The sequence below is a fragment of the Trematomus bernacchii genome, unplaced genomic scaffold, assembly GCF_902827165.1.
Source record: "Trematomus bernacchii unplaced genomic scaffold, fTreBer1.1, whole genome shotgun sequence".
Lineage (NCBI taxonomy): Eukaryota > Metazoa > Chordata > Actinopteri > Perciformes > Nototheniidae > Trematomus > Trematomus bernacchii.
The window spans coordinates 38,346-61,874 of NW_022987818.1; the positions used below are offsets into that span (position 1 = coordinate 38,346).

Genomic DNA, 23,529 nt, shown 5'->3' on the forward strand with positions numbered 1-23,529 from the left:
CGTCAGTCTTTGCACAGATGGTGCGGCAAGCATGACGGGGAGAGTGAAAGGATGTATTGCTAAGGTGAGAGCACAAAACCCACATATCGTGACAAACCACTGCATTTTGCATAGAGAGGCATTAGTTGCCCCCCATGCCCCCGGAGTTGACTGAGGTGCTGAATCAGGCTGTGCAGGTGGTGAATTACATCAAATCAAGGCCCCTGAAATCTCGCCTCTTCTCCCAGCTGTGCGCCGAGATGGGAGCCGACCACCAAAGCCTGATCCTCTGTCTGGTTTAAATGAGTGTGTTGCTGCTTTGATGAAGCCTAATTTGATAAAGTTTCAAATTAATTTCTGAAATATTTCGTTAATAAATATTTCATGAGTAATATAGTTGTCTTTGTCACATTTTATTTGGCATTAGTAAATAATTATGCACATTTACAGATATTTTACATGATATGAGTGATAACACGTGATATAAGGGCTATTTTGCACAATAGGTGTGCCTTGAGATTTTGTACTTGTCCTTTGGGCCTTGGGCACAAAACGTTTGGGAACCACTGTTCTAGAGTTCAGATGTTCTTAAGAGTCCCTCTCCCTCTCCTGTTGTGTGTTATGGGAGTTAGTTAGTGCATGTAAATGGTCTGCAAACACACCTGAACATCAGCAGGATGTGTCCTCTTAAAGAATAATTAAATACCCTTTAATGAGCCACAGTGAACAGCAGGGGGCGCCACCTCTCTTCCTTCTTCAGCTCAATTAAAGTTGTGAATTTTCTGCATTAACAACATCTAAGTTATTCTTATTTTATTTAAATTATTAATATCCATGCATTAACCGATTTGTGCCTTAAGTTTATATTAAGTATAATAAAGTAAAGCAGAAGGGGATATTACTCTCGGGTTTAAATTAAATATTAACATTCTTTGTTTTACATTAAATATCACATTTGTATTAATTGTCAAAGTCCTGAATTTGGAGCAAATGTTTATTTTTAGCATGTTATGAGTTCATATGTTGTGTATACTTGCTTGTGCTCCTCCCATGTCTCCCATGTCCCCCATGTCTCCCATGTCTCCCATGTCTCCCATGTCCCCCATGTCCCCCATGTCTCCCATGTCCCCTATGTCTCCCCTGTCTCCCATGTCTCCCATGTCCCCCATGTCCCCCATGTCCCCCATGTCTCCCATGTCCCCCATGTCCCCTATGTCTCCCATGTCTCCCATGTCTCCCATGTCTCCCATGTCCCCCATGTCCCCCATGTCTCCCATGTCCCCCATGTCCCCCATGTCTCCCATGTCCCCCATGTCTCCCATGTCCCCCATGTCTCCCATGTCTCCCATGTCCCCCATGTCCCCTATGTCTCCCATGTCCCCTATGTCTCCCATGTCCCCCATGTCTCCCATGTCTTCTTATCATCCAGTATTTTCTCTGTTATTTCCTGAATTATAATGAAAAATAAAGATTAATTCACAGTTTCATCACAAACGATGACGAGGGAAATAAAGACTTTTTCAGACTCTTCCACACAGAGACGAAACGGAGACGAAAACGAACCGAATTCGATATCAAAAAAGTTCCCCAGACCTACCCACCTTGGGGGCCGTTATCACAGGCTATCGGATTCGGGCTCCAAATCCGCGTCTCCGTGTCGGCCTCGTGTGGAAGAACCGTCTATAGAGAACGTTAGCGGATTCAACTCGGTTCGTCTCCGTGTGGACGGGGCCTTAATCTCTGAGTGTTGTTCTGATGGAGATCTAATCACAGCTGTGTGCTAATGTCTCTCCTCTCTCTGTCACCCCTCTTCTCACAGATCAGCAGAACACTTTTACTGCTAAACTTTTTTTCAAATCCTCTAAAAGAATCTGTAACTCTTTGTGGAAAACGCAGAAACCACCGTCATATAAATCAGCCGGAGATCCTCTATTCGTCCCTTCATTTAAAAAATAAACTCCAGGCAGAAACCGTTGACTTATGACGGCTAGAGATCAGTCATTTGTCAAATAAAACATATATAAAAACTTAAATAATCTTTAGTTAATCTCCTTTGTTTACTTCCGGAACACAGTGACATCACCATGGAACACTCACGCTCCTATTGGCTAGTGCTCCAACACATAGTACGTGATAGGCTAAGGGGCGGGACATCTCTAAGCTGGTTGACCAATCACCCAACAGAGCCGACCAGCTAACCAATCAGAGCAGACTGGGCTCTGGTTTCAGACAGAGGGTGAAAAGAAGTGCTGCAGCACAGACAGTATGAGAGAAATAAAGAGCTTTTTGAACATTAAAGCATGGAGACATGTCCCAGTAGAGACACTGCATGGAGACATGTCCCAGTAGAGACACTACATGGAGACATGTCCCAGTAGAGACACTACATGGAGACATGTCCCAGTAGAGACACTACATGGAGACATGTCCCAGTAGAGACACTACATGGAGACATGTCCCAGTAGAGACACTACATGGAGACATGTCCCAGTAGAGACACTACATGGAGACATGTCCCAGTAGAGACACTACATGGAGACATGTCCCAGGAGAGACACTACATGGAGACATGTCCCAGTAGAGACACTACATGGAGACATGTCACAGTAGAGACACTACATGGAGACATGTCCCAGTAGAGACACTACATGGAGACATGTCCCAGGAGAGACACTACATGGAGACATGTCCCAGTAGAGACATGTCCCAGGAGAGACACTACATGGAGACATGTCCCAGTAGAGACACTACATGGAGACATGTCCCAGGAGAGACACTATATGGAGACATGTCCCAGGAGAGACACTACATGGAGACATGTCCCAGTAGAGACACTATATGGAGACATGTCCCAGGAGAGACACTACATGGAGACATGTCCCAGGAGAGACACTACATGGAGACATGTCCCAGGAGAGACACTACATGGAGACATGTCCCAGTAGAGACACTACATGGAGACATGTCACAGTAGAGACACTACATGGAGACATGTCACAGTAGAGACACTACATGGAGACATGTCCCAGTAGAGACACTACATGGAGACATGTCCCAGTAGAGACACTACATGGAGACATGTCCCAGTAGAGACACTACATGGAGACACGTCCCAGTAGAGACACTACATGGAGACATGTCCCAGTAGAGACACTACATGGAGACATGTCCCAGTAGAGACACTACATGGAGACATGTCCCAGTAGAGACACTACATGGAGACATGTCCCAGTAGAGACACTACATGGAGACATGTCACAGTAGAGACACTACATGGAGACACGTCCCAGTAGAGACACTACATGGAGACATGTCCCAGTAGAGACACTACATGGAGACATGTCCCAGTAGAGACTCTACATGGAGACATGTCCCAGTAGAGACACTACATGGAGACATGTCCCAGTAGAGACACTACATGGAGACATGTCCCAGTAGAGACTCTACATGGAGACATGTCCCAGTAGAGACACTACATGGAGACATGTCCCAGTAGAGACACTACATAGAGACATGTCCCAGTAGAGACACTACATGGAGACATGTCCCAGTAGACACTACATGGAGACATGTCCCAGTAGACACTACATGGAGACATGTCCCAGTAGACACTACATGGAGACATGTCCCAGTAGACACTACATGGAGACATGTCCCAGTAGACACTACATGGAGACATGTCCCAGTAGACACTACATGGAGACATGTCCCAGTAGAGACACTACATGGAGACATGTCCCAGTAGACACTACATGGAGACATGTCCCAGTAGACACTACATGGGAGACATGTCCCAGTAGAGACACTACATGGAGACATGTCCCAGTAGAGACACTACATGGAGACATGTCCCAGGAGAGACACTACATGGAGACATGTCACAGTAGAGACACTACATGGAGACATGTCCCAGTAGAGACACTACATGGAGACATGTCCCAGTAGAGACACTACATGGAGACATGTCCCAGTAGACACTACATGGAGACATGTCCCAGTAGACACTACATGGAGACATGTCCCAGTAGAGACACTACATGGAGACATGTCCCAGTAGACACTACATGGAGACATGTCCCAGTAGACACTACATGGAGACATGTCCCAGTAGAGACACTACATGGAGACACGTCCCAGTAGAGACACTACATGGAGACATGTCCCAGGAGAGACACTACATGGAGACATGTCACAGTAGAGACACTACATGGGACATGTCCCAGTAGAGACACTACATGGAGACATGTCCCAGTAGAGACACTACATGGAGACATGTCCCAGTAGAGACACTACATGGAGACATGTCCCAGTAGAGACACTACATGGAGACATGTCCCAGTAGAGACACTACATGGAGACATGTCCCAGTAGAGACACTACATGGAGACATGTCCCAGTAGACACTACATGGAGACATGTCCAAGTAGACACTACATGGAGACATGTCCCAGTAGAGACACTACATGGAGACACGTCCCAGTAGAGACACTACATGGAGACATGTCCCAGGAGAGACACTACATGGAGACATGTCACAGTAGAGACACTACATGGAGACATGTCCCAGTAGAGACACTACATGGAGACATGTCCCAGTAGAGACACTACATGGAGACATGTCCCAGTAGAGACACTACATGGAGACATGTCCCAGTAGAGACACTACATGGAGACATGTCCCAGTAGACACTACATGGAGACATGTCCCAGTAGACACTACATGGAGACATGTCCCAGTAGAGACACTACATGGAGACATGTCCCAGTAGAGACTCTACATGGAGACATGTCCCAGTAGAGACACTACATGGAGACATGTCCCAGTAGAGACACTACATGGAGACATGTCACAGTAGAGACACTACATGGAGACATGTCCCAGTAGAGACACTACATAGAGACATGTCCCAGTAGAGACACTACATGGAGACATGTCCCAGTAGACACTACATGGAGACATGTCCCAGTAGACACTACATGGAGACATGTCCCAGTAGACACTACATGGAGACATGTCCCAGTAGAGACACTACATGGAGACATGTCCCAGTAGACACTACATGGAGACATGTCCCAGTAGAGACACTACATGGAGACACGTCCCAGTAGAGACACTACATGGAGACATGTCCCAGGAGAGACACTACATGGAGACATGTCACAGTAGAGACACTACATGGAGACATGTCCCAGTAGAGACACTACATGGAGACATGTCCCAGTAGAGACACTACATGGAGACATGTCCAGTAGACACTACATGGAGACATGTCCCAGTAGACACTACATGGAGACATGTCCCAGTAGAGACACTACATGGAGACATGTCCCAGTAGACACTACATGGAGACATGTCCCAGTAGACACTACATGGAGACATGTCCCAGTAGAGACACTACATGGAGACACGTCCCAGTAGAGACACTACATGGAGACATGTCCCAGGAGAGACACTACATGGAGACATGTCCCAGTAGAGACACTACATGGAGACATGTCCCAGTAGAGACACTGCATGGAGACATGTCCCAGTAGAGACACTACATGGAGACATGTCCCAGTAGAGACACTACATGGAGACATGTCCCAGTAGAGACACTACATGGAGACATGTCCCAGTAGAGACACTACATGGAGACATGTCCCAGTAGAGACACTACATGGAGACATGTCCCAGGAGAGACACTACATGGAGACATGTCCCAGTAGAGACACTACATGGAGACATGTCCCAGTAGACACTACATGGAGACATGTCCCAGTAGAGACACTACATGGAGACATGTCCCAGTAGACACTACATGGAGACATGTCCCAGTAGAGACACTACATGGAGACATGTCCCAGTAGAGACACTACATGGAGACATGTCCCAGTAGAGACACTACATGGAGACATGTCCCAGTAGAGACACTACATGGAGACATGTCCCAGTAGAGACACTACATGGAGACATGTCCCAGTAGACACTACATGGAGACATGTCCCAGTAGAGACACTACATGGAGACATGTCCCAGTAGAGACACTACATGGAGACATGTCACAGTAGAGACACTACATGGAGACATGTCCCAGTAGAGACACTACATGGAGACATGTCCCAGTAGAGACACTACATGGAGACATGTCCCAGTAGAGACACTACATGGAGACATGTCCCAGGAGAGACACTACATGGAGACATGTCCCAGGAGAGACACTACATGGAGACATGTCCCAGTAGAGACACTACATGGAGACATGTCACAGTAGAGACACTACATGAGACATGTCCCAGTAGAGACACTACATGGAGACATGTCCCAGTAGAGACACTACATGGAGACATGTCCCAGTAGAGACACTACATGGAGACATGTCCCAGGAGAGACACTACATGGAGACATGTCCCAGTAGAGACACTATATGGAGACATGTCCCAGTAGAGACACTATATGGAGACATGTCCCAGTAGAGACACTATATGGAGACATGTCCCAGTAGAGACACTATATGGAGACATGTCCCAGTAGAGACACTACATGGAGACATGTCCCAGTAGAGACACTACATGGAGACATGTCCCAGGAGAGACACTACATGGAGACATGTCCAGTAGAGACACTACATGGAGACATGTCCCAGTAGAGACACTGCATGGAGACATGTCCCAGTAGAGACACTACATGGAGACATGTCCCAGTAGAGACACTACATGGAGACATGTCCCAGTAGAGACACTACATGGAGACATGTCCCAGTAGAGACACTACATGGAGACATGTCCCAGTAGAGACACTACATGGAGACATGTCCCAGTAGACACTACATAGAGACATGTCCCAGTAGAGACACTACATGGAGACATGTCCCAGTAGAGACACTACATGGAGACATGTCCCAGTAGAGACACTACATGGAGACATGTCCCAGTAGACACTACATAGAGACATGTCCCAGTAGAGACACTACATGGAGACATGTCCCAGGAGAGACACTACATAGAGACATGTCCCAGTAGAGACACTACATGGAGACATGTCCCAGTAGAGACACTACATGGAGACATGTCCCAGTAGACACTACATGGAGACATGTCCCAGTAGAGACACTACATGGAGACATGTCCCAGTAGAGACACTACATGGAGACATGTCCCAGTAGACACTACATGGAGACATGTCCCAGTAGACACTACATGGAGACATGTCCCAGTAGACACTACATGGAGACATGTCCCAGTAGAGACACTACATGGAGACATGTCCCAGTAGACACTACATGGAGACATGTCCCAGTAGACACTACATGGAGACATGTCCCAGTAGAGACACTACATGGAGACATGTCCCAGGAGAGACACTACATAGAGACATGTCCCAGGAGAGACACTACATAGAGACATGTCCCAGGAGAGACACTACATGGAGACATGTCCCAGTAGAGACACTACATGGAGACATGTCCCAGTAGAGACACTACATGGAGACATGTCCCAGTAGAGACATGTCCCAGTAGAGACACTACATGGAGACATGTCCCAGTAGAGACACTACATGGAGACATGTCCCAGTAGAGACACTACATGGAGACATGTCCCAGTAGAGACATGTCCCAGTAGAGACACTACATGGAGACATGTCCCAGTAGAGACACTACATGGAGACATGTCCCAGTAGAGACACTACATGGAGACATGTCACAGTAGAGACACTACATGGAGACATGTCCCAGTAGAGACACTACATGGAGACATGTCCCAGGAGAGACACTACATGGAGACATGTCCCAGTAGAGACACTATATGGAGACATGTCCCAGTAGAGACACTATATGGAGACATGTCCCAGTAGAGACACTATATGGAGACATGTCCCAGTAGAGACACTACATGGAGACATGTCCCAGTAGAGACACTACATGGAGACATGTCCCAGTAGAGACACTACATGGAGACATGTCCCAGTAGACACTACATGGAGACATGTCCCAGTAGAGACACTACATGGAGACATGTCCCAGTAGAGACACTACATGGAGACATGTCCCAGTAGAGACACTACATGGAGACATGTCCCAGTAGAGACACTACATGGAGACATGTCCCAGTAGAGACACTACATGGAGACATGTCCCAGTAGACACTACATGGAGACATGTCCCAGTAGAGACACTACATGGAGACATGTCCCAGTAGAGACACTACATGGAGACATGTCACAGTAGAGACACTACATGGAGACATGTCCCAGTAGAGACACTACATGGAGACATGTCCCAGTAGAGACACTACATGGAGACATGTCCCAGTAGAGACACTACATGGAGACATGTCCCAGGAGAGACACTACATGGAGACATGTCCCAGGAGAGACACTACATGGAGACATGTCCCAGTAGAGACACTACATGGAGACATGTCACAGTAGAGACACTACATGGAGACATGTCCCAGTAGAGACACTACATGGAGACATGTCCCAGTAGAGACACTACATGGAGACATGTCCCAGTAGAGACACTACATGGAGACATGTCCCAGGAGAGACACTACATGGAGACATGTCCCAGTAGAGACACTATATGGAGACATGTCCCAGTAGAGACACTATATGGAGACATGTCCCAGTAGAGACACTATATGGAGACATGTCCCAGTAGAGACACTATATGGAGACATGTCCCAGTAGAGACACTACATGGAGACATGTCCCAGTAGAGACACTACATGGAGACATGTCCCAGGAGAGACACTACATGGAGACATGTCCCAGTAGAGACACTACATGGAGACATGTCCCAGTAGAGACACTGCATGGAGACATGTCCCAGTAGAGACACTACATGGAGACATGTCCCAGTAGAGACACTACATGGAGACATGTCCCAGTAGAGACACTACATGGAGACATGTCCCAGTAGAGACACTACATGGAGACATGTCCCAGTAGACACTACATGGAGACATGTCCCAGTAGACACTACATGGAGACATGTCCCAGTAGACACTACATGGAGACATGTCCCAGTAGAGACACTACATGGAGACATGTCCCAGTAGACACTACATGGAGACATGTCCCAGTAGACACTACATGGAGACATGTCCCAGTAGAGACACTACATGGAGACATGTCCCAGTAGAGACACTACATGGAGACATGTCCCAGGAGAGACACTACATAGAGACATGTCCCAGGAGAGACACTACATAGAGACATGTCCCAGGAGAGACACTACATGGAGACATGTCCCAGTAGAGACACTACATGGAGACATGTCCCAGTAGAGACACTACATGGAGACATGTCCCAGTAGAGACATGTCCCAGTAGAGACACTACATGGAGACATGTCCCAGTAGAGACACTACATGGAGACATGTCCCAGTAGAGACACTACATGGAGACATGTCCCAGTAGAGACATGTCCCAGTAGAGGACACTACATGGAGACATGTCCCAGTAGAGACACTACATGGAGACATGTCCCAGTAGAGACACTTACATGGAGACATGTCACAGTAGAGACACTACATGGAGACATGTCCCAGTAGAGACACTACATGGAGACATGTCCCAGGAGAGACACTACATGGAGACATGTCCCAGTAGAGACACTATATGGAGACATGTCCCAGTAGAGACACTATATGGAGACATGTCCCAGTAGAGACACTATATGGAGACATGTCCCAGTAGAGACACTATATGGAGACATGTCCCAGTAGAGACACTACATGGAGACATGTCCCAGTAGAGACACTACATGGAGACATGTCCCAGGAGAGACACTACATGGAGACATGTCCCAGTAGAGACACTACATGGAGACATGTCCCAGTAGAGACACTGCATGGAGACATGTCCCAGTAGAGACACTACATGGAGACATGTCCCAGTAGAGACACTACATGGAGACATGTCCCAGGAGAGACACTACATGGAGACATGTCCCAGTAGAGACACTATATGGAGACATGTCCCAGTAGAGACACTATATGGAGACATGTCCCAGTAGAGACACTATATGGAGACATGTCCCAGTAGAGACACTATATGGAGACATGTCCCAGTAGAGACACTACATGGAGACATGTCCCAGTAGAGACACTACATGGAGACATGTCCCAGGAGAGACACTACATGGAGACATGTCCCAGTAGAGACACTACATGGAGACATGTCCCAGTAGAGACACTGCATGGAGACATGTCCCAGTAGAGACACTACATGGAGACATGTCCCAGTAGAGACACTACATGGAGACATGTCCCAGTAGAGACACTAACATGGAGACATGTCCCAGTAGAGACACTACATGGAGACATGTCCCAGTAGAGACACTACATGGAGACATGTCCCAGGAGAGACACTACATGGAGACATGTCCCAGTAGAGACACTACATGGAGACATGTCCCAGTAGACACTACATGGAGACATGTCCCAGTAGAGACACTACATGGAGACATGTCCCAGTAGACACTACATGGAGACATGTCCCAGTAGAGACACTACATGGAGACATGTCCCAGTAGAGACACTACATGGAGACATGTCCCAGTAGAGACACTACATGGAGACATGTCCCAGTAGAGACACTACATGGAGACATGTCCCAGGAGAGACACTACATGGAGACATGTCCCAGTAGACACTACATGGAGACATGTCCCAGTAGACACTACATGGAGACATGTCCCAGGAGAGACACTACATGGAGACATGTCCCAGTAGAGACACTACATGGAGACATGTCCCAGTAGAGACACTACATGGAGACATGTCCCAGGAGAGACACTACATAGAGACATGTCCCAGTAGAGACACTACATGGAGACATGTCCCAGTAGACACTACATGGAGACATGTCCCAGTAGAGACACTACATGGAGACATGTCCCAGTAGAGACACTACATGGAGACATGTCCCAGGAGAGACACTACATAGAGACATGTCCCAGGAGAGACACTACATAGAGACATGTCCCAGGAGAGGTTATAAGAAGTGCTGCATTAGTTTTGTATTAAAGTGTATTTGTCTACAGGAGGATTAGTTTAAGATAAAATGGTAATTTTGTGACTTTGCTGGATTTGTTCTCAAGTTGTATTAAGTTATAATAAGGTGTTGCATTAGTTGGATGTGTTTTGACTGATTTATTCACTTTTTGAGGAGATTTATTTGACTCAGTTATAAAAGTTGTGTTTCATTTCTAAAAGTGCATTTTTTCTGCAAGGGGGTCAAATAAAGGTACATGATCACGTGGTGACTTCTTCAGGATGTTCTGTGAAGTTTTTTAAACCGTTGCATTCGTTTATTAGTGTATTAGTCTGAGTAAATACAGATAAAAGTTCAAGAGGAAACTTTTCAGGATTCCTCCAAAGTTTTCTGAAGTGTTTTAAAGTATTGCTTTAGTTTTCAAAGCTTATTTTGCAGCAGGATAAGATAATAAAGATATTTTTAATCTCAGTTTGTGGACGGAAGTGTCCGGTTCCTCTGCGCCTCGGAGCTGCGCAGTAGCAGGGTGGGGGGGTGTATCCTCAGTCTCTTCCTGCTGGAGTTTGGAGCTGCATGGCGGCGGACACAAAGAGCTCCGACACACACACACACTCTCACACACACTCAGCAGCAGCAGCAGCAGCAGCAGCCGGGATTGAGGCTCTGTTCGCGGCCTGGAGAGGAGAGACGACCCTCTGGAGAGACACAGAAATCAGTTCGGACCACTTGTTGTTCTTCTTGGACAACTTGTTGTAACTTTTTAGGACACTTGTTTTTTTTTTTAGTTTGTCCTCCCCCTGAGTCTGTAGAGCAGAATGCGGGTTTTGATCCGGGCTCTGGTGGCCGCGAGCTGGGTGTTCCTGTGCGCTCGCGCCGCGATGGATGAGTGTTCGGACGATGAGCTCCGCGCGCAACGATGCATGCCCGAGTTCGTGAACGCAGCCTTTAACGTGACGGTGGTGTCGACCAACACCTGCGGATCTCCACCGGAGGAGTACTGCGTGCAGACCGGAGCCACCGGGGTCACCAAGTCCTGCCACATCTGCGCCTCCGGAGACCCGTCGAACCACCACAGCGCCGGGTACCTGACCGACTACAACAACCAGCAGGACACCACCTGGTGGCAGAGCCAGACCATGCTGGCGGGGATCCAGTACCCCAACTCCATCAACCTCACGCTGCACCTCGGTAAGTGCCTTTTTATATTTATATACAGTCTGTGGTGCCCGAAAACAGACCCTTTTTCTCTGCGCGCAATCCACCGCGCCGAACCGCACTGTGAAAACTGTCAATTTAAGGTGTTCTCGATCTCTGATCAAACCACTTGCATAAATCAACACAACCAGATGTATTTCATGCAGTATAAAGACCCACTCTTTAATTCGGCAAGCATAAAGTACCTTAAATCTTAACTTTTTAGGGTGAATTCCACTTATAGGTGCAAAACCTCAATGTGAAAACTGTCAATTTAAGGTGTTCTCGCTTACTAATTAAACCACCTGCTTAAATGATCATAACCATATATATTTCATGCAGTATAAGGACCTTCTCTTTAATTCGGCATGCATCACATACCTTAAATCTTTACTTTTTAGGGTGAATTCCATCTTTTAGTTTCCGAACCTCACATTGAAAACTGTCAATTTAAGGTTTTCTCGATTTCTGATTAAACCACCTGCATAACTCATGAAACCATGTACATGTCACGCCTAATGAGGACCCTCTGTTTAATTCGGCATACACACCATACCTTCAATCTATAGTCTTAATGGTGAATTTAAACTTTACAGATCCGGTCTGCCTCTACTTCTACACACCTCAGCGAGCAGCATAAACCACCTGTAGGAACAGTTGTTATGTGAAAGCTTTACCATTTACACTTCTACTGAGTGTTAAAGATGAGTGCCGAATTGAAGACAACATATGTACAATTCTAAAAAAAACACCTACAGCTGTGACATGGTTTGAAGACTGTGGCACAGCAGAGGGAACACTTTAAAATAGTGGAGTTTTCCAGGGAGTTTGGTTGTTGTGTGGAGATAAAAAGGGAGGGTTTGACTCTGCTTAAAGTTAAGTTTTGGATGAAAAATGAAACTTATTGAGAGTGGAGTTTTATCTTTTATGTATTTCTCTATTGTTATTATTATTTAAAACGTTGAGCTCCAGGGAGGTACTTTGGAAAGTGTGTGTGTGTGTGTGTGTGTGTGTGTGTGTGTGTGTGTGTGTGTGTGTCCTCTTCTCTTTGTGATCTGTTTGTTTGTCGCTCTGGGTTTTTGGAGGTGTGAAGTTAGCAGCACTGTGATGGATTCAGTGTGTGTGTGTTGGGGGCACATCAGTCAGCTCTCTGAGGTAAATAACAGAGGAAGTGTGCAGCAGACGTCTGGTTTGTAGAATAAGTACAGCATGACGGTTCCTGCCTGACCTGAGGAACAGACGGATGGGCATTAAAACACATGTTGGATTTAAAGGCTGATTCTGACACTTTTACAGTGAAATTACACCTCAAAACGTCCCAGCGGCAACACGGCACTGATTTATCTCCCTGCGATCATAGTTACAGTGATTTGTCTCTGAAGTGTGTCTCCAGCCTCTCTGATCAACTGCTTCTGTTTTATACTAAAGTGAATATCTTCTGACAACCAAACTCTGTGTGAGTTTCTGAGCGTTTAACAAAGAGCGACTTCTTTAGACTCCCATAGATATATTTCTGATTAAGGAGAAGTACATCCTGTTTGGTTTTAAAATATTTAGTTGACAAGATGTCAGTAAATGTGGATTTGCTGCTTTTCTCTGTTTTATATCAAATATAAAGTGAATATCTTTTGGATTTCAGACCAAATACCCCCCCCATCACTTTGGTTTAACACAATAGTTTTGAGCAGGCTTAGTCGACTGCTCAGTCATTTAAGTTTTAGTTAAGATTTCTTAAGTGTTTTAGGCTTAATTTCATGCTAAAATACAAACGTGTGATTCTTCGTGGAGAAACACTTTAACAGATCCGTCGACTTAATCAACAAATCGTCAAATTTCTTTCATATTTTTGAACAAATATCACTATCGTGACCGTTATGTCGGGTTTGAATGCAGCACTTTTACTGGTACACTACATGCGTATTTAACCCTCCTCTGCATATAATAACTTACCCTTAACTGCATATGGAATAACAGAACTAAGGGGAGGAGTTGTTGTTATTTACAGGTTATTATTTGACTGATCCGGCCAACTCGAGATCACATTGAGCTGCATGTGGGCTGTGAACTCAAATCAATCAAAGTTGATCCATATAACCCAATATCACACATCTACATACGGCTCTACAGTTTACACTTCTCCCTCTGACCTCAGACCCTCACATGGGACAAGGAAACCCTCCCAAAGAAATGGGATCAAATGAAATGAGTTATTCACCCCAGTTTTTAGACATCATTCGATTCACTCCAGCATTAAATCAGCCTGTGAAACTCAGAGCTGATATCTCATGTCAGATATCTGCGTACCCCCGACCCCCCCCCCCCCCCCCCTTCGCTCTGTTTTTAGTTCCCCGGAGCCTTTTTAAAAATACCTGTCTATCTCTGTGGCCCCGGGCTGTTTTTAACCCGCATTCCTGAGAGGCTCGGTCACGCTGCTGTCTCCGAGCCTCAGGTGCTCCGATTAAAAGCCTCGTTTTCACATGGAAATGCTCTTAATTACACGGCTCTCCCTCCTCCTCCTCCGGGCCCTGTTTGCATTGTTTCTGTTTTCTCTTTAATTACAGCGGGGCTTTGTTCTGAGGAGAAACGCCAACGCACGGAGGAGGGCAGGTTTTTACTCAGCTGATGCTATAGATAAGATAAGAGTGTATTACCCCGAGGGAGTGAAGTGGGACAGAGGGCAGAGAGCCAGGAAAGAGCTATGGTCTGACGCTCTTATTCTGAAAACACAGCATCAACAGGAAGTCAAGTCTCTGAATAGTTACTAGCACAATATAGGCAAACGTTTCAAACAGCACGGATAACATTTACACTTTATTATAATTATGAAAGGCAAATAAGAGTACAGATAAACATGTTATAACGCTCTTATTCTGAAAACACATCAGCAACAGGAAGTTGAGTCTCCACTTTGTAAATCCAAACACGTTATACTTGTATAGGACGTAGAGCAGTACAGCATTATAGCAACACTTTTTATAATTAAAGTGCAATTGAATGAAAATATATAAAGCTCTTATTTTGTAAACCGCTGGGAAAATGTGCTCTAAACAGGAAGTCATGATCCTGAACTTTCCTGTTAAAGCTGCACAGACTTCTGGGTAATGTAGTCCTGTTCTCTAGGAGTCCAGCAGCAGTCTGAGGGTTTTTAGTTGTGATTGTGTAATTACATCTTTCAGTAAACCTAATCCAAACGTTTGTCCGCTCGACAGGAAGTGGTTCGGCTGAAAGTCTGAGAGTTTGTTTCCTGTTTGGAAGGATTGTAAATATTTGGTCCATTTCTGCCAAAATGAGTTTTAGCAGAGAGGACTCTCAGCACGTTGGGAAGAAAGTCATTTCTCTGTAGAGTTTATGAACTTGATGATGATTGAAACGTCTTATCCGAGCAGTAAATAACTTTATAAAAACGCTATCTTTAAATTCTGTCTTTATGGGTCTCAAATGAAATCAATTGTGAACACTGGAGTTTGATAGCGTCTGAAATAAAGCGGGAAACGGGGAATAAAGTTTCAGTTTGAGGTTTTAAATCAGAGTTTCTTGCCTGCATGTTGCTCGGCTGCCGCTAACGTTAGCTTAGCTTGTTCTTCTGATATCTTCAGATCCAGACGTGAAGGAAGATTTGACTTGAAGCTGAATTATCCTAAAAAGTTGCCTCGTCTCTAAAACAAATGACTTGATGAGTTGAACTTGTTTTACATGTTAGAAATCAGTGTTTTCCCAGAGGAAACTGGACCAAGGGGCTACGAGCTAAAGGCTAATGTTAGCTCAGCTTGATCTTCTGATATCTTCAGATCCAGACGTGAAGGAAGATTTGACTTGAAGCTGAATTATCCCCAAAAGTTGCCTCCTCTCTAAAACAAATGAGTCTAACTGATAAAAACACTGAATAAAGCAGTTTATCAGTGTTTTCCCAGAGGAAACTGGACCGAAGGGCTACGAGCTAAAGGCTAACGTTAGCTCAGCTTGTTTCTCTAATATAAAACTATTAAAAAGCACCAAGATTTAAAAGTGTTGTAGAAAAATGTGGCCTTCAACTGAATAAAAGCTCAGTTTATCACAGCTTCTGGCACACAACGTTACTGCAAATGAAAATGAGGAGATAATATCCATAAGAAACAGAGTAACGAGAAATAAACGTGGACTATTCTCTGTTTCTTTCCCGGTTTCATAACCCCTTACCCCCTTACCCCTTTCCCCCGGCTCTGTATCTGTTTTATTATATATATTTTGTAATACCTACACTGTTGTCTGAGAGGCACCGTTACCTTACAATCCCACTTTTCTCTATCGGGATAATGCAACTCTAGGGCTAGTTTTCTCAGACATTTGATCACAGAAATGTCACGCATTATTCCTTAAAGTCTGCAGAAACATTGGAACAATACTCGGCACGTTATCCAACAATCACAGGACCCCTGTCGGTCTGCGCTGAGTTCCTCCTGATCCTGAGAGGATGATAAAGTTCTCTTGAGGCTTTGGACGCTTTAATCTCAGGAAGCTGGAAGTGTTTGTGGAGCGGCGACTCTTTGAAGCGGCAGGAAAGACGACGTGTCCGGACACGAAGCAGCCACAAAGAGATGAAGAAGAAACCTGCAGAGGGACGCAGAGGGGCCTCCTTCTGCTTTCAGAAACACGGCTGAAACTCAAACCTCAAACTCTCAGGAGGAGCTCTGAGTCTAAAAGTGCTTTTTTATAAGATCACAGAAGAAGCCTGAAGTTGAAACGCAAGCAGCTCCTTTGTTTGATTAGAAAACAGTTTGAAATTGGCTCAGTCTGGTGCGTTTTGGTCAATGAAAAAGTATTGATTCTCACTTCTATCCAACATGTCCAACACAGCGGTCTAGAATCAGGACACAGTTAGCTAAATCAAAGCTGTACTTTAACTGTATTTAGTGGCATCGATTTTCAACGAGACCTCAGGTTTCCAGCAACTTTGATCAAATTTGGACCAGTAGTATTGTCCGAATCCTGCTGACAGACATGCAAACAACCCAAGAAACAGCCTTAAATGGGCTGAATGTTGCATGGAGTCTGGTGCGCTCTGGTAAAAGAGAAAGTATTGGGGCTCAGTCCTGCTCCATCGAGTGACTGTCCAACACAACGGTCTCAAATCAAGAAAGAGTTTTATAAATCAACGCTCTATTAAAACTGTATTTTGTAACTGAAAAAAAGTGGTTCCTTTTCCAACGAGGAGAGGTTATACTATTCAGGGTTATACTATTCAGGGTTATACTATTCAGGATTATACTATTCAGGGTTGTACTATTCAGGGTTATACTATTCAGGATTATACTATTCAGGGTTGTACTATTCAGAGTTATACTATTCAGGGTTATACTATTCAGGGTTGTACTATTCAGGGTTGTACTATTCAGGATTATACTATTCAGGGTTATACTATTCAGGGTTGTACTATTCAGAGTTATACTATTCAGGGTTATACTATTCAGGGTTGTACTATTCAGAGTTATACTATTCAGGGTTATACTATTCAGGGTTGTACTATTCAGGGTTGTACTATTCAGGATTATACTATTCAGGGTTATACTATTCAGAGTTATACTATTCAGGGTTATACTATTCAGGATTATACTATTATTTTTCCAGTATTTATTTGACAGATGATGAGCTTTCTGGATTTGTTTTCAGGGCGTTTTTGAATGAATTAGACATTTAGACATGAGGTTACTGCAGGACGAGAGTCACGTGAAAACAGCTGTCTGAGGGGGGGGGGGGGGTTCTCGCTTCAGTACCAGAGCGACTCTTTGAAGTCTGAAGCTGAAATCTTCAAAAGATGAAAAACTAAGAGTCTTCCTGCAGAACAATAACATCACTTTTTACTAAAGTACAAGATCTGAGTACTTCTACTTTTACTCAAGAACAAGATCTGAGTACTTCTACTTTTACTCAAGTACAAGATCTGAGTACTTCTACTTTTACTCAAGTACAAGATCTGAGTACTTCTACTTTTACTCAAGTACAAGATCTGAGTACTTCTACTTTTACTCAAGTACAAGATCTGAGTACTTCTCCTTTTACTCAAGTACAAGATCTGAGTACTTCTACTTTTACTCAAGTACAAGATCTGAGTACTTCTACTTTTACTCAAGTACAAGATCTGAGTACTTCTACTTTTACTCAAGTACAAGATCTGAGTACTTCTCCTTTTACTCAAGTACAAGATCTGAGTACTTCTCCTTTTACTCAAGTACAAGATCTGAGTACTTCTCCTTTTACTCAAGTACAAGATCTGAGTACTTCTCCTTTTACTCAAGTACAAGATCTGAGTACTTCTCCTTTTACTCAAGTACAAGATCTGAGTACTTCTCCTTTTACTCAAGTACAAGATCTGAGTACTTCTCCTTTTACTCAAGTACAAGATCTGAGTACTTCTCCTTTTACTCAAGTACAAGATCTGAGTACTTCTACTTTTAGTCAAGTACAAAATCTGAGTACTTCTACTTTTACTCAAGTACAAAATCTGAGTACTTCTATTCAAGTACAAGATCTGAGTACTTCTCCTTTTACTCAAGTACAAGATCTGGGTACTTCTACTTTTACCAAAGTAAAAGATCTGAGTACTTCTACTTTTCCAAGATCTGGGTACTTCTACTTTTCCAAGATCTGAGTACTTCTACTTTTACTCAAGTACAAGATCTGAATACTTCTACTTTTCCAAGATCTGAGTACTTCTGAGAGACTGGATTAGAGTTCCTGTTCAAACTGAATCCAGACTCCATGTTTCTGTAAAGACTGGGTCAGCTGCAGGATTCTGGCTCCAGCTGTTTGGCTGTAATGTCCTGCAGTCGTTTCCCACGCTGAGCTCATTCCTGACTCACAACAATACACTCTCCCCCCATCTCTCTCTCCCCCCCATCTCTCTCTCCCCCCCTCACCCACGCTCTCTCACATCAGTATAATTTGCAGCTGGCCCCTCCTGACAGAAAAAACTCAAAACGTGGACTTTTTTTACGGCGGGATGGAAAGCCTGCAGATGAGGAGCGGCTCGAGAAACTCTCTGCAGGCGTTTCCCATGATGCAATGCTGTTGGCATTGTTCCCACAATGCACTGCTGCTGTTGGCGTTGTTCCCACAATGCATGTCGTCCCACAGTGCATTTCAATTGTATGTTTTGTAGTATTTAACTAATCTGCTCATTGTTTTCCACACTAATGTTTTGGTGTATATCCAGAGTTTAGTCTGCACCGGGTCACGGGGGCGCTGCGCCCTCACAACAACATGCAGACTTTCCAGTAACACTTTAAGATCCAAGTCTCTCTCACCATGAGCTCAGCAGCTTCAGAGGAGATGGATGTCCTCCAACAGAGCAACATGAATATATATATAGGACCTAAAACAAATAAAACAGATAAATCATATAAAAGATAGATACAGTCATTTTTCATAAATTCGGACATTTCTCAGAAAATCCAAAAATTCTGACTTTCTCTAAACATTCTGAAAATAAAAAAAAACCTGACTCTTTTTCTGAAAATTCTGAGTTTTTTCCGAAAAACACAACAATTCTGAATTTTTTTCTGAAAATCTTAAAATTTGGAATTTTTTCTGAAAATCCTTAACTCTCAGGAGGAGCTCTGAGTCTAAAAGTGCTTTTTTTTCTCAAAATGTTGACTTTCTCACTATTCTGAAAATCTTAAAACTTCGAAAAATTCTGACTTTTTTCCGAAAAACACAAAAATTCTGACTCTTTTTCTGAAAATCTGAAAATGTTGACTTTTTTTTCTAAAAATCCTTAAAATTCTGACTTTTTCTAAAAATCCTGACTTTTCTCAACATTTTGACTTTTTCTCAATATTCTGAAAATCTAAAAATTCTGAAGAACCCTCCTGTAGCTCCAGGTTTTAACTAGTTCAGAGTGTAATAATCAACATTCTTCATCAGCGAGACTAAACAAATATGGACCCTGAATCTAACTGGAGCTGTCGTCCATAGAAAAGAATGTGCGCCAGGAAACCTACGTTCCTAACAAGAAGGGCCTCTAGATGTCCCTGAACAGTAAACTACCTCATGGCAGCTTGTGCTCGGTCATAGCCTGGCAACAACAATGCGCCCAAGCTGCCTCTCCTTAAGAGAGATAGCAGCAGAACCCAAGGCCGTAGACCTGTGCCGTGGGAAAGGAGACAATGATGATGTCAAAGGTTGAATACCTAAGCAAATTGTTCCCCAACAATACTCATAATATATCTTTCTAGAAACACCCCTGATACAGTATGTGTTATAATATTTATTATAAAACGGACAAGTCAAATCAAGCAATCTGATTGGTTCTTAGCCGTGGTATACTGAGCGTATACCACGGGTAGAATTGTAAGTTACTTTTCACAACAACTCAGTATCCCTCCGCGTCTGAGATAAACAGTATACAGTTGGGCTGAAAAGCAAACTGCCTGCAGTTTGCTTTTCAAACTGGAACAAGAAAGCAGCGGAGAAGTAACGGGGCAGAAACCCTCCTTTTTACGCAACGGTCCAGACATAGACATCAAACGGCAAAAACATATTCAGTGTGCAGTTCCTTTGGCATTAGGGCAGGGATATTTAGATACTTTCCAAGGTTTGACATAATGAATTGTGCTACTTTTAAAGCAAGCAACAATGTTTTCAAATCTGTAATCAAAAAGGTCCGCAAAAACATTTAAGATTAACTTCGACCTCCGGGGGGGGGGGGGGTCTTACTATGGAGGAGTGGATTGAGGAGTGCCTATCTCCAGAACAAAAAGCACCTAAACGACGACATGCAGAGCTACTTGAAGAGCAGGTAGACCAACTGGAAAAGTATCACCATTCAAAAGCTTTCTGATGCGGGTCTTGAAACAAAGCAGAGAAATGATGACCGTTAGTGGCCACAGGTGAGAAAGCTCTCTCCAGAGCTACTGGAAGCCCAATCTCTGGGACCGGAGAAAGTGGAGCAATATTCTCTCCACCCCAAAGAACAGCCTAGAACAACCTCAGCCTATACAAGTGACCACGTAAGCCATGCTGCTGATGCTGGACAGTTTTTCAGTGGGTGCACAATAAACGGCAACATACACATTAATGTAAATAAATAGCCAAATAATGGATCAACGCTCTCTGTCTAATATGTTCGCTAGCTGTTGTTAGTGTTGTTGCATAGCAACCACCTCGCACTATGTTTCGTGCAGAAGGCAACAGAGGGACTATTTTATTTTGAACATCATTATTTACTAATAAAAACTATTTAAATTAGAGTGTGTATTTTTCTTTCATATTGCCACACTTGGTAACCGTTTCATAAAAGCAGTAGCTCACTTCAGGCCGTGATATATGCTCATTATATCACAGCTGAGGGGGTTGAACCACGCCCCTTAGCTGTGATATAATGAGCATATACCACGGCCTGTCGTGAGCTATTGCTTAAATATATGACACTCAGCTTTTACTGGTTATCTTCATTATAATGGACTTAACATATATAAGTCATATCTTTTGGATTTTCACAGATTTCCTTAATGTTTATTTGCAGATAAATAATGTTTGGGTTTGTTTAATATTTATTTTTGTATACACAGAGTAGGAGGTCTGGCACGGGGCGTTCAGGGCCCTCAAATATAATAATAATAATGCATTTCATTTTTTACAGGTGCTCAAAGCACTCTACAATTACACATTACACATATTAGACATGTAAGAGTCTTTACTGTGGACAGGAGCAAATGTGGGTAAAGTGTCTTGCCCAAGGACACAACGTCCTGACGCGGTGGTGGCCGAGGCGGGTTTCGAACTGGAGTTCACCAACGCCCCTTGATCTGATGATCAACGCTCTAACCACTGCGCCAAAACATACAGATATCTCTGTAACCTTGAGCTTCCAGACGCTAACATCCGGCTGCAGGTCCAGATGACATTTCATTGAGATAACACAGGAATAAATAATCCCTTCGGGGAAAGCATCCCTCCTGTTTCTCTCTGAGGTTTGATCTGGGGGTGGCGCAGAGACAACCTGATGACATACCTTCATGGTTAGCTGTGTCAAAAAGTCAGAATATATTTTAAATGTGCGTGCCAGTGTCTGATGATGTGTTTAAACGTCCAAACATATTCACTTTAATTCAGTTCTCTAATAGAGAAACAGACTTTAGAGACATTTCTGCATTCTCTAAATAGCTGGAGCGTATTGTTCTGTTAGTATCCTCATTGTAGTAGATCTAAACTGATCATTTTCTCACCAAAACTCACTCATAACTCTCTGGAAATGTGCGTAAAATCTCCTTTATGCTGTTTACTGTGGAGTGTGTTCCCTGTCATAATCATGGAGGGAGGTTTCTGAAGCTGGAAGATGGAAAATGAGTTAATTCTCCTCTTCGTGAGTGAATGAATGATTCTTTCTGGACACTTTGCTGCAGAAATAGCCTAATACCTCACCTGAGAAGGGGCTTTTATTTTGGCGGGGTGTTTCGTTGTGAAGCTGAAACTCTCATTAACATCTCCAGGTGGGAGTGGGGCTCTTTATTTACCCCCCCCCCCCCCCCCCCCCCTCTCATCACTTTGAAGTACAGACTCCACATTCTTGTCACCAAGTGCTAATTAAACGCCTGTGGTGCGTTCAGGGTCACCGCTGCACCTTTTCACACACTGTCACTGGGCCAGGATGAGAGGGGGGGGGGGGGGTTCAGAGTCTGTGTGTTCTGGGGAATCTTCACTTGACATTTAACAATTTTTACCCATAAGTCCCTCCACCAAAGAGGTCACGTTTCAGAGGTTTGTTTGTGTGAAAAAGTAAAAAAAAAAAGTATATTTTCGTGAAATAATCTTTAAATGTTTACGATCTGATTCATTTTTTTGGGGGGGAACCCTTCAGCATCACAATATTAAATAAAGAATAGTTCTCCACACGTATACAGCCTTTAAATATATTCCTTTTTGCCATTTGGATGACATTTAAATTCATTCTGCCGTTTATACACAAACTTTCTGTCTTTTATTTTGAAATGTCATCTCGGTAGCATGGTGCATTCAGGGTCACCGCTGCACCTTAACACACTGTCAATGGGCCGGGGGGGGGACTTGCAGGTGCATTGTGGGTAAAATATATTTGGATTTAGAGTTCGTGTTGGAGCGCGTCCTTTGTTTACATAAAGTGTCGGTTATTAAAACGTTGCTGACATCTGGATCACATGATGCCTTCACTGGAAGTACTCAGTGTCTGTAATTACCGCCTTCATCATCCGAGACTCTTTCCACCGGATAAAACTACGCCAAGGGTTTATAGTTCCTCCAGGCAGTGAACGCAGCACGCAGACATGACATCAGAAATATCAGGACTTGAACACCAAAGACTCAGGACTTGAACACCAAAGACTCAGGACTTGAACACCAATGACTCAGGACTTGAACACCAAA

At 44.0% G+C, this 23,529-nt stretch overlaps 1 protein-coding gene across 1 annotated transcript in view; it reads left to right on the forward strand.

Moving 5' to 3' along the window:
* Window positions 1–11,508: 11,508 nt before the first annotated feature.
* Window positions 11,509–23,529, forward strand: part of LOC117498835 (laminin subunit gamma-1-like) — a gene marked incomplete at its 3' end in the record, with an annotated part of 30,214 nt that continues 18,193 nt past the window's right edge. The window contains 1 exon segment of the mRNA XM_034150977.1: window positions 11,509–12,147. Coding sequence (XP_034006868.1) covers window positions 11,775–12,147 — 373 coding nt within the window.